A 14,889-nucleotide genomic window follows, 5' to 3' on the forward strand; every position below is an offset into this window, starting at 1 on the left:
CGTGAGGTCACGCTGGAGACATCTGGAACCTCTATCCCACGGCATTAGCAACTTCATCTGTCATCTATCTGTCGTCAGATCATCAACAAAATAGAAATGAATTACCTGCTATCCAAAACAGTGCTGTTTAAATGCTCCTTCAGCTAAAGCATGCAGATCAAAATGTATTAGGTTTGCAAAGGTGAAATCATAATCCAAACTGAGCCTGACACATATTTGACAAATGATATCCGAGCACTACGAAACCCCAACGTAAATAGTTTCAAGCTGTAACACGCACACAGGGTTGAGTGTGAGGGGTTGCAGACGGAAAAAGCCGGAGGGTGGAACGAGGCAGAAGAGCTCTAGAGGTCTGCACTCTTTACTGAGCATCCAGCAGGCGCACACACACACACACACACGCACAGCAGGCCAGTGAGGGGAGAAATGGCCTCAGGACAGGAAGAGCAAGACAGCATCAGGAGTGCGCGGCAGCCTCCTCGTCACATTGTTACAGCTCTCTGTGCCAGATTAAACATGTTGGATGAACGGGCAGCATTAAAAATGTATGTTCAAGTCAAAAGTGAATTGATTTCCTACTTTAGGGGGAAATGAACAGAGATGTTAATGATATGAGCCGAGCGCTCTTGTGTTTTTGTTCTGCAGACGCGGGGCCACAGTGCACTTCTCCTGCGATGAGGGCTACGAGCTCCAGGGCTCCAAGAGTATCACCTGCATGCGTGTGACGGACAGCTATGTGGGCTGGAGTGATGACCGGCCCATCTGCAGAGGTACTGCTCTCCGAGACAGATTTTAACATAGCCTGCCAAAAGTTTAAGGACAAATTGCCTTCTGTTGGAAATTACAACACTCAGTTACATGTTCATGAAAGTGTTCTAGCAGTGGAAGATACACTGATCCATCTAGTACACTGAAGAAATTCTGAAGACGTAAATTTTTGTTAGAACCTTTATACCAGTGTGCCACAAACAAGCACAGAGAATGCGGTTTACATACAGTGGGGGAAAAAAAGGTAAGGTTAGCTTGTTAAGCTGAATAGCTAATGGCCTCTTTAGCTGAATAGAGAAAGCTTGGACAGCTGAGATGATGCTGTAGTCTCAAGACCTGGTCCTAGCAACAATGAGAGCGGTGATATCAAATCAAGACCAAGACTTTTTAGCAATCGAGACTGAGACGAGAGCCAGACCAGAAGAAAAGGGAGACAACATGAAATTCATTTGTAGTTCACTGCACATTTCTTATCATTCATTATAGATGATATATGTCTACGAATTATATTTTGTGTTATATTTTGTAAAATCATTATCATCATTAATATTATTATTATTATTAATGTATAGTAACTTTTAGAAGCAAATGATGGTGAGGTTATTCACTGTCTTTCTCTAAAACTTATTAAAGTCACCACCAGAAGTTAACTGAATATAAACCAAATAACATACATCCGTTTTTATAATTAATTGAAAACATAGTAATAGTAGCATTCTTATCTGTCCTCAGGAAATGTTTGAATTTTGGAACCAATGAACATCAACAAACAAATAATACCCAGTTAAGCCATCATGGAAAGGATCAATTAGATCCTCAACCAGTAGTGAACAGATTTTATTTATTAAATATGTAGAGAAAGGACTGTTTTATTCTATTTGAAGATATTGTTGATATTCAATAACAATTACCTTAGATGGAGGCAACAATTTTCCAGTCAACCTTACCCTCAGACTTAGGCAAAGCAGAGACAAAATGATGTTGGGACTGAGACAAGGGACAAGAGTTTATGTTTTCGAGAGCGTCAGTGACTTATAGTTTCTACTAAATTCCAGTAGTGTCTGACGGTCATAAGCACGAGTATAGGGGAAGGACGTATGAGACAAATTACTTGAGAAATTTGGATGTAACACAACATTTAGTTTTATTAACTGATTAATTTACTTAATTTATCTGCACATTGTTCAGTTCCATTTTTACTATTTTGGAGTTGTAAAATACACTTTTTAGAAGTGAAAGGACATCCCAGAATAACAAGCCAGTGCATACTATACTTATATACTATATAACTAAAAAATTACACACAAATAGTTTTTGATCATGTTACTAATAGTGTCTTCATTAGTGTGAAGCTTTGCCTGAATAATGATTTAACAGTTTTCTTTCCCAAACTATTGTTAAAAGCACAAATTCAAAACTCCAAGGCCCTAGACATGCACTCATGTGCTAGTGGCTGCTGACACCATGGAGTATGCAAAGAAAGTAAGGAAAAAAGTACTTTTGTTAGTTGTTCCTTCAGTTTTACTGAAAATGGCGGTATGTAAAGAATTTTCTATTAAATATGTCACGTTATTGCAAACCAACAAAGAACACCAGGTCATTATATAGCAAACATTAAATGAAAAGTTAGACTCTTAACAGTAAAGGAGCAATACTACAAAAGAACCACTTTTGGTTTCCTACCGAACATTTAAATGGACAGTTCTCTGAAGAATCATTTCTGTAAATGAGATGTGAGTGTGTGAAGGTCTAAACAGGGTAAAGAGGTATATCAATTAAAGCTTTGTCCGCACGTCCCAGGAATCCTTTATTTTTAAGATTGTAAGTGTCCCCAAACTTTTGAAGAACAATGTATGGCTGAATTTGTGCCTGTTTAGAATGTATGTCATGTTTATTGTGCATTGCGTAAGGTAGCTAATGGAGAAGGAGCAGAGGGAGGCTGAGAGGAGAGAGGCTAACAGGAGAGAAGAATCTGCAGCAGATTTCCTGAGAGGGAGGAGATGGCTATCACTCTTCAGTAATCAGCTTATTTAGCTGCACTCGGCTCTGATTAATTACTTTATTAAGCTTTACTAATTTTCTGAGTGTGATTGGCCTGGAGAGCTATCATGACTTCAGCCCTCCTGCAACTGTCACGTCTTCAAAGAACCGTTCTTGACACCAGCGCCATCATTTTCAAAGGCCGGCACGTATGGACACCCCCTTTAACAGTGCTTAAGTGGGCGCTTTCGTCTTCATTTTCTGAAAAAGTTGAGTGTTTTGTGTGCTTGGCCGCGTACTGCATGGATTAGGACAGTTTTGAGGATTATCCCAAGACAGATGTGCGTATGGTAGATGTCATGCAGGTTAATACACTTTATCATCACATTATCCACAGCGCAGAGCAGACTGCCCCGCAGGCTAACGCATTTCTCTCGCGTTCCAATTTCCCCGTCGAGGTTATAATGTGTCCTCTATGCGTCTCAGACACACACATATACCAGTACTCCCACACATACTTTCACACTTGTTAATATCTACTCCTTGGCCCTGTGATATTGATTAATTTCCCCACTATTGTTCAGCAAGCTGTGGACTATTAGACTTTCATTAATGTGTTACATCCCCTCTCTTCTAGCAGCAGCCTCTGCACAGTGGATGTCCTGGCGTGACAGTCTGTGAGAGAAACGTAGTCGGACAGCTTTGAGATGGATGACTGCAGTCGCTTTTGTTTTTGATTGTTTAACGATCAGCTTTTGGTTTGTAAGCCTTCGTCGTCTATCTGACTGTGAAACGTTTCAGAAAAGAAGTGAGAATGGATCCAGAATGGAGAAAGCGTCTGCTAGCCTAGACGCACTCTGCTCCTCTTTAAGCCCCATTAGTCATGTAAAGAGTGGTGATATTTGGCGTTTGCTTTCTGAAACCCATTTCAATCACTTGCTCCCTTTCACCAGCAATGTAGAGAATGATTATTCGTCTTGTTTCATTGATTTAACACTACTAAATGCCAGGTCATTACTCAAAAATGGCCCCGTTAATTGCAGAGTGCCGCAGGAAAGTCGGAAACTTGAGAATAATTAAGACAACAGTGTTTCACGGTAGCTCTAGAAAAGAATTCATAAATCACTACATCGTAAAACTTGAAAACCTAGAGAGAAAAAAACCAAACAAAAAAACAAATGCACTTTACAGAAATGGCACCACTTGTCCTTGACTATGCAAAGTAGGAATATTTTATGAAAAAATAAGGACAATCATGGCCTGTTTTGCAACAAATAAGTTATATATGGGCTGTAACTTCAGATTTATATCTGTTGTTGAATTATGTGTTGTACTATAAGTGCTCTAAGGGCTTCTTCATCTGACTACATCAACATAAAGTGTGCCACCCATAAGAAATGAGCTATAGTCATGTGAGATAAAGCCACTTTCACAAAGAGCCAATTAATAGCTATAATTTCTGGACGGCTTAATAAAAGCTCCATGGCAAAAAGTGGCTCTTTGGCAGGAAGTCACAGCAGGTTCAAGTGGGAAGTAATCTCAGTGAGTTCTTCCCCTTTGTCCCAGTCTTCTGCAGTGTGCTGTGTGTCCACACCTCTAGCCCCTGCAGTGTGCCTTATATAAAAAAGCCCACTTCTGAGTAGGGGGAACCAGTGCTAGATTTCACACTGATCCAATTCAGGCAGAATGAGATTAGCACTAGCCATGGGGAAACACTTTCAGAGAGCAGGGATGATTATCTGATTGCTTTGTCTCCAAGTGCTGTTCTCTGCCCACATGAGACTGGGTTCCACCTTAAGTGAGCTCCAGTTTCACGCTAGTCTATCATACCATTAGAAATGTGTATTACAATTCAGATGCATCTAGTTTAACCATGCTATCTGTTTCTGCTTATTGTAACATGGTTTGGGTGCATATTGGTGTAGTACCAGAAGGGTTGGCTGATCCCAGAAAACAAAAATTTGTGCACAAGGTTGTTGCCTATTAAAATGGCCTAATGTTTTTGACTAGTTGCTAAAATGCATAATACTTTAGTTCAGAGCTCTTCAAAACTGAACCTTTAATCCAGTTTCCAGTCCTGGATTATATAATTGCTGGTAAGAGTGACATTAGGTGATCAATCAGTTACATTAACAGTTCAGTCATCTGCCAGTCATTGCAAAATCCAGGGCCGGAAACTGAAAACACGGTGTGGATTATTCAAGACTCTGCTTTAGTTTGTGCATCAAAAGCACTTCAAAAATGTATTTGTGTCCTTGCCAACACTCAAACACAAAATAATTGTTCAGAAATGTTCCAGAACTCTTAAAAATTGTTCCAAAAACATTCTTCGTTTGGATTTACAGTTCTAGGGAAAACCATTAATTGGTATAGAACTTATACGTTGTATGAATTTTCTTAAAGTTTCTTCACCTGCACACATCTCATTTACGGAATTCTGTTGAAAAGTTCTTTAAGGCAGTGGCTCTCAAACTGATCCTCAGGGATCCCCAAACCCCACATAAGCATATAGCAAAAATATGGGCAGTTTGGAGGTCCCTGAGGACTGGATCAAGAACCACTGTCTTGACCCCTAAAAACCCCAGATTTATTACATGCTAAGGCTTATTTTTCAGTAACTACAGGGACTTCAGTGAAACTGGTTAAGGTATTCTTAGGTTATAGAAGTGTGTAATAAAACTTTGAACCTGCTGGTGGGCCCTGGCCATTTAAAGGATTAAAGAACCTTTCAATGGATGGTTCTTGAAGGAATCATGTTTGTACATAAAATGTGTAAGAGTGAAGAAACTTTTATATGTTTAAGAACATTCATATAGTGCAGGGGTCGGCAACATGCGGCTCTTTTACTGCCCTGTTGCGGCTCCACAGCAGAATTAGATTTTTAGATAAAAGTAAAATAATCCTCCTTTGCAGTAAAATAAAGCTCTGTTGATGGTTCTAATACAGTTTTAGCATAAATGGTCTTTGGAATTAATATATAACTGCTAATTCACCAACCTTTAACTGTGAAGATTGGCACCCAGACTGCTGGTCTCACAGCAACGCAGACAACAATTTTGCCTAGCTAGGATCTAATGAACAGGCAAAGAGAAAAATTCAAGACAAACATTGATAATTTGGAGACGAATGGACTTATTTGTATTTATAAGCTCTTAGCTGGTTTCGTTTATACTAAATTTGTTAGCCTGTACTAGCAGATTAGCACATACTGAGACATATTTACAGGCAATATGGTAAAATGGACGTGGTTTGATTTTTGCAGGAAGGACAAAATGGCTCTTCTTAACATTTGGTTGCCGACCCCTGATATAGTTTAAAAGTTCTTTACCAGTTAAAGGTTTGCGAACCACTGCTTTAGGGAATAAAAAGTGGTTCTTCTATAGCAGGGATGTTCAACTTCAGTCCTGGAGGCCCAGTCTGCAGCACAGTTTGGTAACTGGTCTACTTTAAAAATACCAGCTAAGCCTGGCAATTAACAGATGAGTTGAATCAGGTATGTTAGTGCGGAAAACTGGCTTTCAAGGACTGGAGTTGAAGGACCCTCTGTTCTATGGTATCGCTCCAAAGATCCCTTAGTTGCACCTTTATATTTAAAAGTGTAGGACATGCAGTTCAAACACTTATTTATTGTACAGATTAAATAAATGCATTTAATGGTGAGAGATTTCAGAATTTCCCACATCCTTTTAATTGTTGCTTACGTACCAGGATTTTCTCTATGTAGCTGTAGGATTGTGTGTTGCACACTCTGTGAATGTAGGAGTTACTATTAACTTGAAAATTACCAAAAAGGTTGGAGACTGTGAATGAACACAGACTGTGAATGAACTCAGCAAGCTCCCTGGACCTCTTAAGCGAAACGAAGGAGAATACCAAGCACCAGAGATTACACATATTATATTATGAAGGTGAAAACGGTGGTCAGCAGGCCCTGGTGTTAATTAACTTTTTTAAGGATTTATTCTTTAATGTCAACCCACCTTTAAGTATGCGAGGAGAGCTGTGGGTGACTGTGTGTGGCTGCGTGTGTGTGTGTAGCCCCCTGAGGAGCTCACCTCAGACATAGCTCATTAAGAGCCGCAGCTGGTCCCAGACCTGCAGACACGTTCATTTACTGCAAACATACTGGCTGTGCCCTCCCTCCTCATTAGCCAGCGAGCACTTTCGTTCGGGGGGGGCTTTAAAGTCCTCCTGGAGGACACGGGAGTCACACAAAAGAATGAAACTCATACAGAAAGTCACACAAAAGTCAAGTCACCACCAAACCCTCAAAAGGTCTCTCAAACTGCAGGCCGCATGCTGTTCTGGTCAAAAGCAACAGCCTGAAACAAATCATTTTTTGGCATCTTGGGAAATACTAGTTACTGTAATTTCCAAATATTAGCTCTAGCTCAAGGGTGTACTTTTTGTGATCGTCCTGCTTTAATCACTGAGGTTACTGATATGTTGCATTAGCTCACTGGCGCAGTCAGTATGTCTCTGAGAGTTGGGTGATTGCAGTGAGGTGCAGTGAGCTCAAGCAGGTTTCACTTGAGAGCTTGTTTGGTCCACTGAACTAGTGGAAGCTTATAAGCCCCCACAGGTGTTTTCTTCCAGCCTGTGTGGGGATTTGTTTTTGATTATCTGCTTGGGTTCAAGGTTATATTTGTACCAAGTAGCCCCAGGAAGAAAGATTGCACAGCATAATAGCCAATCATACTTTAACTGAATTACCAGTTTTTGTGACGTTACATAATTGACATATGACTGTGTAGTTAGCTTGTAATGTTAGTGTTAATTTAACACATTGAGGTATTGAGTTTATTCAAATGGATTAAGAAAACCAATTTCTCAGCTAATTGCATCAGATATATATAACATCAGATTTAGTGCAATACGCAAGGAAGTTTTTAAGTCATTAAAGCAACTAAATGCTAAGTAAATGCTATGTAAATTTTTCTCTCTCTCTCTCTCTCTCTCTCTTTCTCTGTCCCCAATCTCAGCACCCATGTGTGGTGGTCAGCTTCGTGGTCCCAGTGGTGTCATCACATCTCCAAACTTTCCAGTCCAGTACGATAACAACGCCAACTGTACCTGGATCATTACAGCATCAGATCACAACAAGGTACAATCCTCATCTATAGCTTTAATTTGTGGTAAATCTGTTCCTCATGGCCTTTGGATTATTGATATTGATATGATATTGATAGCCTGGTTCAGGGAGAGGAGAGAGTGAGGTTAAAATAGTTAAGTTAGGTAGGGAGAGGGCGCTCCATCAAGTAAGCTGAGAGGATATTATAGGAGTGAGGAAGCCATAGTGATGACTTTGGAGCCCAGTTCAAGGCCACACTCTGCTTGCCAAATTTCTTTCTCTGGGCTCAAACAAATGGTTTTACAAATCTCTCCTCTTATCACGCTGGCTCAGAGGGGAGAAGAGGGGGGCAGGGATGGACTGCTGTGCCATTAATGTTCCTGTTTTGCCACCCGCCCCCATCCCTCCCCACCCCATCCTGTGGGTAACGGACAGTTCTACTTCACACTGTCTGGGCTGGCGAGAGACTCACAAATGAAGATGAAGCATGGCTGTTCCTGCTCTTTGCAAACGTAATGACATTCTATTTTTGTGTCAGCACAATGGCACCTAGAAGAGACGTGGGGTCAGCCGTGAGATTGTGGCAGAGCTGGGGCCATGCAAAATGTACCTGACAATGAGCTTTGTATTCTCTATAGCTGAGCCAAAACCCACACACCGGCCTCTTTGTGCACAAAGATATCAGACTGGGTGTTGCCGCTTACTGCGTGCATTTTGGACATGTCCAGTGGGCTTAGATAATAATGGAATTAAGGAACAGAAGTGAATATTAAGGCATGCTGAGAAATTCAAGGTCAGCCTGGTTCACTAAAAACAATGAGTCTTTCATTGCAGTGCTTAGCTAGAATGTATTCATGGAAACTATTACATAGGGAACCAATAAGTAGTGATGCACCAGTTCAACATATTGGATGGGGATCAGCAACAATACTGAGCTTATTAACTCTTTACTGCATGGTGCTGCCATATGGCAACAAGGACTTGCCAAAGTTGAAAAGTAAATTTTTTTTTCTATTCTTTTAGGAAATAGAAGGCTGCTGACATCATTGATATTGCCATCATCAGAACTGTGTTTTGTTTACTGAAAACTGTGTACTTCAGTGATAAGAAAATTGATGACATTGCGGTAGCTGGAAATACTTTAGTTTAATCAGTGCAATTGTTACTATATGGCATAACAGCATACTACAATGGCACTGCAATCTTTACTGCATCCAACAGGAATAAATTAGTGCACTGCCACTGGACTGTGCACTGTCCAGCCATGGTTTTGTCCAGCAGTTGATTTACTCCCATTGTGTGCATTGTGGATTGCCTTTCCGTTGTTCCATGCTGTTGCCATATTGCAACAAAATCAAAAATACCCCTCAATATTTCATATTTTGTGCAGGATTAAATGGATCAAATACATTGCTGATCCACATTCAGTGCTGTTTTGTAGTCGTGATTACTGGAATAAACAATTTTGTAAAAACAGTACAGTTTCAAAATTTAGTTACTCTGGTACCTTCAGCTGTACTGTGTGTCTGTGTTTACATGCTTTGCTACTGTGAAACACAGGAGCCTTAATGGTCTCCTGGTATCAGATCTGTACTTAGTATCAGCAGAGAAAAAATGCATGCCTGCCAATAAGAGATTTTAAACATGAAAGGTCACTGAGAGTGCTTCACGTAATCTGTCAACATCTGGTTGGAGCATGTTATTAAGTAGACTAAATTAAAGATTTGGATTTGTTTAGCCAGATTTAGAGCATATCATGGTAGATAGTTACATAGGGATCATTCAAATCAAACTTATTTGTTTGAAATAAATGAACATTAAGGCATGTTTAATAACACCAGATCAGCCTAATTCATTAAAAGCAGTGAGCTTTGCGGCACTACCTTGACCTGTTTGTAAGTTACTGAAGATCTTGAATACTGAAATTAACTATTAATAAAAGATTGAAAGTGTTCGACATTAAGTCGTCCATATCTGAAAGGTACATTATTAAATGGGTACTAATTTAAGGATTTGGATTTGTACAAACCGATGTTGACACAGAATGGTGGATGGACTAGATATTTAAAGCAAACCAAAGCAAATGAGATGGAGGACAAATGTGCAAGCCCTTACCATATGTCAGAGCTGTTGATGGTATGGGGAAGAGGCTGAATGGATACGCAGTGGAGGAGGAGGATGGATGTCTGTAGGGAAGGCCGGATGCTGAGCTGCTCTGGGATGAATCCTCCTCAGAGTGTCAATATGAGCTTTGAGTCTAGACGCTAGCTTTCTTTTTCTAGACAAACGGATCCCCAGGAAACAGGAAAAGACAAAATTAGCTGCACACAGAGAGAAACGGCTGATTGCTTTTGTTGTTTCTTTCACTTTTAATTATCAGCCTGTCTTTGTTTAGTGTTATCTTCATCCAGCTGATTGGTATTAGCTGCCACTCTGTCTCTGAAGAGCGTTTCATTGACTAAAATCTACTCCTCCAGCTTAGTCCCAGTCCCTGTAGTCAGTATGTGGTCTGATGGTATGAACAGCAAAGCTTTTTTGAGGTACTCTTATGTATTTGAGGCTTGGGGTGATCCATTTTTGTTTTGTGTTTTCTGTACCGGAATGCAATGATTTTTTTAATAGTTATGCTGTTTGCTGGTCAGACGTAAGCGATAAGAGTGAAACAGCCTTGTCACGATTAGAAGTGTTTCATGCATCAGAGTGTTTGAAACATTAGCTCTGCGTTCATCTCTGCTAGCTTGGAAGTGTTCACTGGTGAATTCAGGCCATTGTGAATAATTGCTAATAGCTCTGCCTGTAGATCTTATAGCGTGAAGCATTGGTTCAATTACCACGGGATACAGAGGGGTGCCAGAGATGTGAGCTCAGAGACAGTGCAGGATCGCAGGCCTTCGCAGCATGTCATGGGTTCATATTCACTCACGGCATCTTGACTTTCTGAAAGGAGCCTGGGGCTCTGGAGATTACATGCTCTCAGGAACCCACAGTGAGTCAACTGAGTCTGCCTCCACCCACAGAGCTCTCAATCAATACCATGCACATGTTTCCCATGAGGCTGGAGGAGAGGGCGGGCCATACCTGCCCAGGATGACATGCTGAGAGAAAGCAGAGCAACAGAAAGCAAGGGCTGGAAGAGGTAAAGCAAGGCAAAACTCTATTTATCTGGTGATCTGACCCAGAATGCTGCCTCCCCACTCCTGGCAATTTTCATTACCCACTGTGTTTACCATAGGACAGAATGCAATTTGCATTTATATAAGCTTTTTCATTAGGAGGCGGTCTCTGAGCACTCCGAAAACATTAAGAATTTGGCGGAAATGTGGCAGACAATTTGAAATAGGAGACTAGACGGCGCATTTTTTTTTTTTGCTTTTCTTCTCACTTAAGCTGTTTTTTCCCCTTGCATTATTATTTTTTGTTTATCAGCTATGCACAGTAATACTGAAAAAATCTAGATTTAATTATTTTCTTCACATTTTAATGCCCATTTCTGCTGGGTACAAAAAAATCTCTGATGGAAATATTTCCTTTACCCTTTTCTTCTTACCCTTTTCAGGGTACTTGTTTTTATCCTTTAACTTTCATGAAGGGTTTTTTTTCACCTTATGGTCACTGTTTGCATCTCTAATGCACTTGATGTCTGTATATTCAGGAAAGTGGGAATTGTATTTCACTTATAAAAAGAAGTGCAAGCAGCCTGGAGTTATAATTGAGGTTTATCTTTGTCCGCAATCTAATGAAGATGGAATCATAGACCTGGGCTATGCATAAATAACACCTTTCAGTGTGCTGTGAGAAGGCTGTTAACCCAGAGATAATCAGGTCAGTACTGCTTTAGCTCATCAATAGAAAGGTTTCTAAAGCTCGCGTCCATTTATTTTTCCTTAATACCTGAAAACTGACTCATTGCTGCTGGCGAGCTTGCTGGGCGGAGGGGGGTAAATGGATGAACGGTCTGTTCTGTTGTGCGTGCTGTAACGGAGCTGATGGGTCTGTGTGCAGGTGATAAAGCTGACCTTTGAAGACTTTGACCTGGAGCGTGGCTACGACACCCTAACAGTGGGTGACGGAGCTGTAATTGGGGATCAGAGGACCGTCTTTCATGTGTGAGTACTTTTGTCCTCCGTCTCTCTCACATTCCTCTTTGTTATTCTCTTCTGATTTCTTTTCTCTTTCTGTGTATGTGTATAGCTCTCCCCAGTCCCTCCCTCTCTCCCTTTCTTTCATCTCTTGATGTCCTCCTCTCTTTCAACTTCTCCCGCTCCCTCCACCTCCTCCTCTCGCCTTGTTTCTCCTCGTTTCATCAGCCCACTGAGTAGCAGCGTATGGGAGAAATACTCAAAGCTCGATTGTCAATCACTTTGGCTCTCAATGTTACAACAAGATCACCCCTGTGGGGGAAAAAATGGAAAAAAAAAGCATGTTGCATATTGATGCCCATAATGCAGTTTGCCAAACCAGATGCTTCGGAATGTTTCTCAGAGTGTTGTTATTAATTGTGCCCAAATTTATGGTGTTCATAAAGTTTTATCGATGGCGTTTTATGTGTGCTCTCTGGCAGGGCTGGAAGAGTGCTCCTGTGTGGTGTCCCTGGGTTCTCTCTCTCTCTCTTTCTCTCTCTCTCTCCCACCCACCCCCCCTCTGTCTCTCTGACTTTCTCTCTCCGGGTGCACAGAGCCCCAAATAGCCTAATGTGCTCAATTAGTGGGCCCCATAAGCCCAGAGCTGGAGGAACTCCCTGATCAGCCAAGCCTATTGGTATACAGTACATTAGGAGCAGAGTGAGCCTGTGCACTGAGCTCGTCTTATACGGTCTGTTTCCTGAATGCATTTCCAGGCTGTCGGGGACCAGCACTCCAGACCTTGTGGTCAGCACCAGCCATCAGATGTGGCTGAATTTCAAGACAGATGACACCAGTGGTTCCCTGGGTTTCAAGGTGTCTTACGAGGGTAAGTCAGATCAAACTGGATAACTCCTCTACATGATATGGACAAAAGTACTTCTATCACGATTATATTCCTACATTGTGATAGGCCTTCCTTTTATGTTAAAGGGGCACTCTGGACAAAATGAAAAATATAACCATTGTTACATATATTGTAATCATACCTACTGACCTCTTACAGCAGTGCCACAGTAGTCTCTAGAGCCCATGTGTCAAACACAAGGCCCACGGGCCAAGTAAGGCCCATGACACAGTCCCATTCGGCCCACACAATTATTTTAATCTTCTGTTCTTATTATCCCGTTTCACCCTCAGAAGCACCACAGTCCCCAGCGTGCACTGCAGCATAGTGTGCATTCTAACCCCCTGCATTCTAACCCAACAGTCTATGGGCCAGCGGTTACACGAAATGAAAAGATGCCTGGTGTCTAGTTTGAGCAAATAGGCAGTTTTAAAAAAACTACCTAAAACATTTTTTTTTATTTAGAATTATTTTTGAATAAGTATTCAGTGCCTATTTTGCTGTTGTAGTTTTGGCGTATTTTAATTAACATTGGCCCATTTGGGTCATGGCAAAATGTGATTGAGTGCGATTTTTTAATGTGGCCCTTTTAGTGGTTAGGTTTGACACTGCTGTTCAAGAGAGAGATGTGTCATGGTTTAATGTTTAAGAAAAACACCTTCTGATGATGCATCTTGAAGGTGGGAAGAACTTTTGAAAAACTGCTTTAGGGGCAGACACGTGAGGATTTCTTTGCCGAATGGGGGGTATAACATATTTGCGTAATGCATGCTTGGTATTGTAGTGAGAAAGCATTGATGGATGAAAACACAAAAGAATATAAAACTGTGAATTCTGTCAAAACCAGTGAGGCTGAGGGATACAGTGCTGATACTAATATTACATAAATGCTGATTTTAGGCAGTAATGCCCCTTTTTCAAATCGTTGGTGACATGGTTACTTTATTTCAATTACATGATTTCCTTGATATCACTCATCTGGAATTGTGATTCATGAAAATACTTCCACAAAAAAATATGATTGGTTAGAGGCAATTATCGCAATAACGATTTACCAATGATTTATTGTCCAGCCCTATTAGATGCTAAACGTGTTTCAGTTCTGAAGACCCAAAGCACAGTATTGCAATCATCTGCCTCTTGCAACTCTCTTGTGAAGTCTCCGCACAAGTGGACAAAATGACAGTTCTCCATCACCACAATCAAACCACAGCTCTGATGGTCTTCTGCTGTCTAGCATCCTATGAATAAACATGATGGAGAAAGTACTGCGGTTGGTCTCTGTGTTGCTGTGTGTGGTCACAATGATTGCATGTTGTCATTTGAGGAGAAGAGTACTAAAGGCAACATAGATCTATGGGCCACTTGAGGTCATTGAGGTCTGCACTCTTTACCATTTCATTACATTGCCCTTCTTTTTCTTGTACGTTGAACAATAATTGTGCCAAGAATTAGGTCTTTGATCTTTAAAATAGATTCACAGTTGCCACAAAATCTCCTCTTATTTCTAAAGCTTTTTTTTATTCTCCTTCTTTTGGCCCACCTCTTATCCAAGATTGCTCCATCAGTAGAAGAAAAGAAAAGAAGATGTCAGCCTGCACTCCCTTTTGGGGGGCTTTTTAACCCCCTGCATCTTTAAACACCTCTCTTCTCTGTCTGCCTCAGTAACGGCTCCACTTGCCATGCTTTCAGCGTATTTGTCTACCATGACAGCCCAGCATGATCTCTTCCTCTCTCTCGCCCATTCTTTCACACTCTTTTTTTCTCTCTCTTCATCATCATTCTCTCTCCAGAAGTTGAAGGGGGTCATCTAGGCAGAGCGTTCTCATTTCGCCTCATTGGAAAGTGGCTCCCTCTTTTGTGGAAGCGGGAGAACATTGCAGAGCAGGGAACAATAATTTCCTTTTTGTTCGGTTTAGTTTCTCCACGCCTCAGTTGGAAACAAGTGCAGTCTAAACAGCAGCGCTTTCATCCAGGCCATTCTTTAAAATTGTACAGTGCCCAGCGACCATTGGGAATTGGCACTTTTTCCTCCAGACGCTTTGAAAGCCAACAGTCACTCTCAGATCCTCACTGAGCCCCCAGCCCGGAGTTATATACTT

General features: G+C 41.1%; 1 protein-coding gene across 1 annotated transcript in view; it reads left to right on the forward strand.

Moving 5' to 3' along the window:
• Positions 1-414: 414 nt before the first annotated feature.
• The window catches only part of csmd2 (CUB and Sushi multiple domains 2), a 182,251-nt gene continuing 167,776 nt past the window's right edge, over positions 415-14,889 (forward strand). Inside the window, 5 exon segments of the mRNA XM_036566374.1 lie at positions 415-545; positions 646-770; positions 7,731-7,852; positions 11,822-11,925; positions 12,657-12,769. Of these exon segments, the coding sequence (XP_036422267.1) occupies positions 427-545; positions 646-770; positions 7,731-7,852; positions 11,822-11,925; positions 12,657-12,769 (583 nt within the window). The 5' untranslated portion in view covers positions 415-426.

This window comes from Colossoma macropomum, unplaced genomic scaffold (assembly GCF_904425465.1).
Source record: "Colossoma macropomum unplaced genomic scaffold, Colossoma_macropomum, whole genome shotgun sequence".
NCBI classification, from domain to species: Eukaryota; Metazoa; Chordata; class Actinopteri; order Characiformes; family Serrasalmidae; genus Colossoma; species Colossoma macropomum.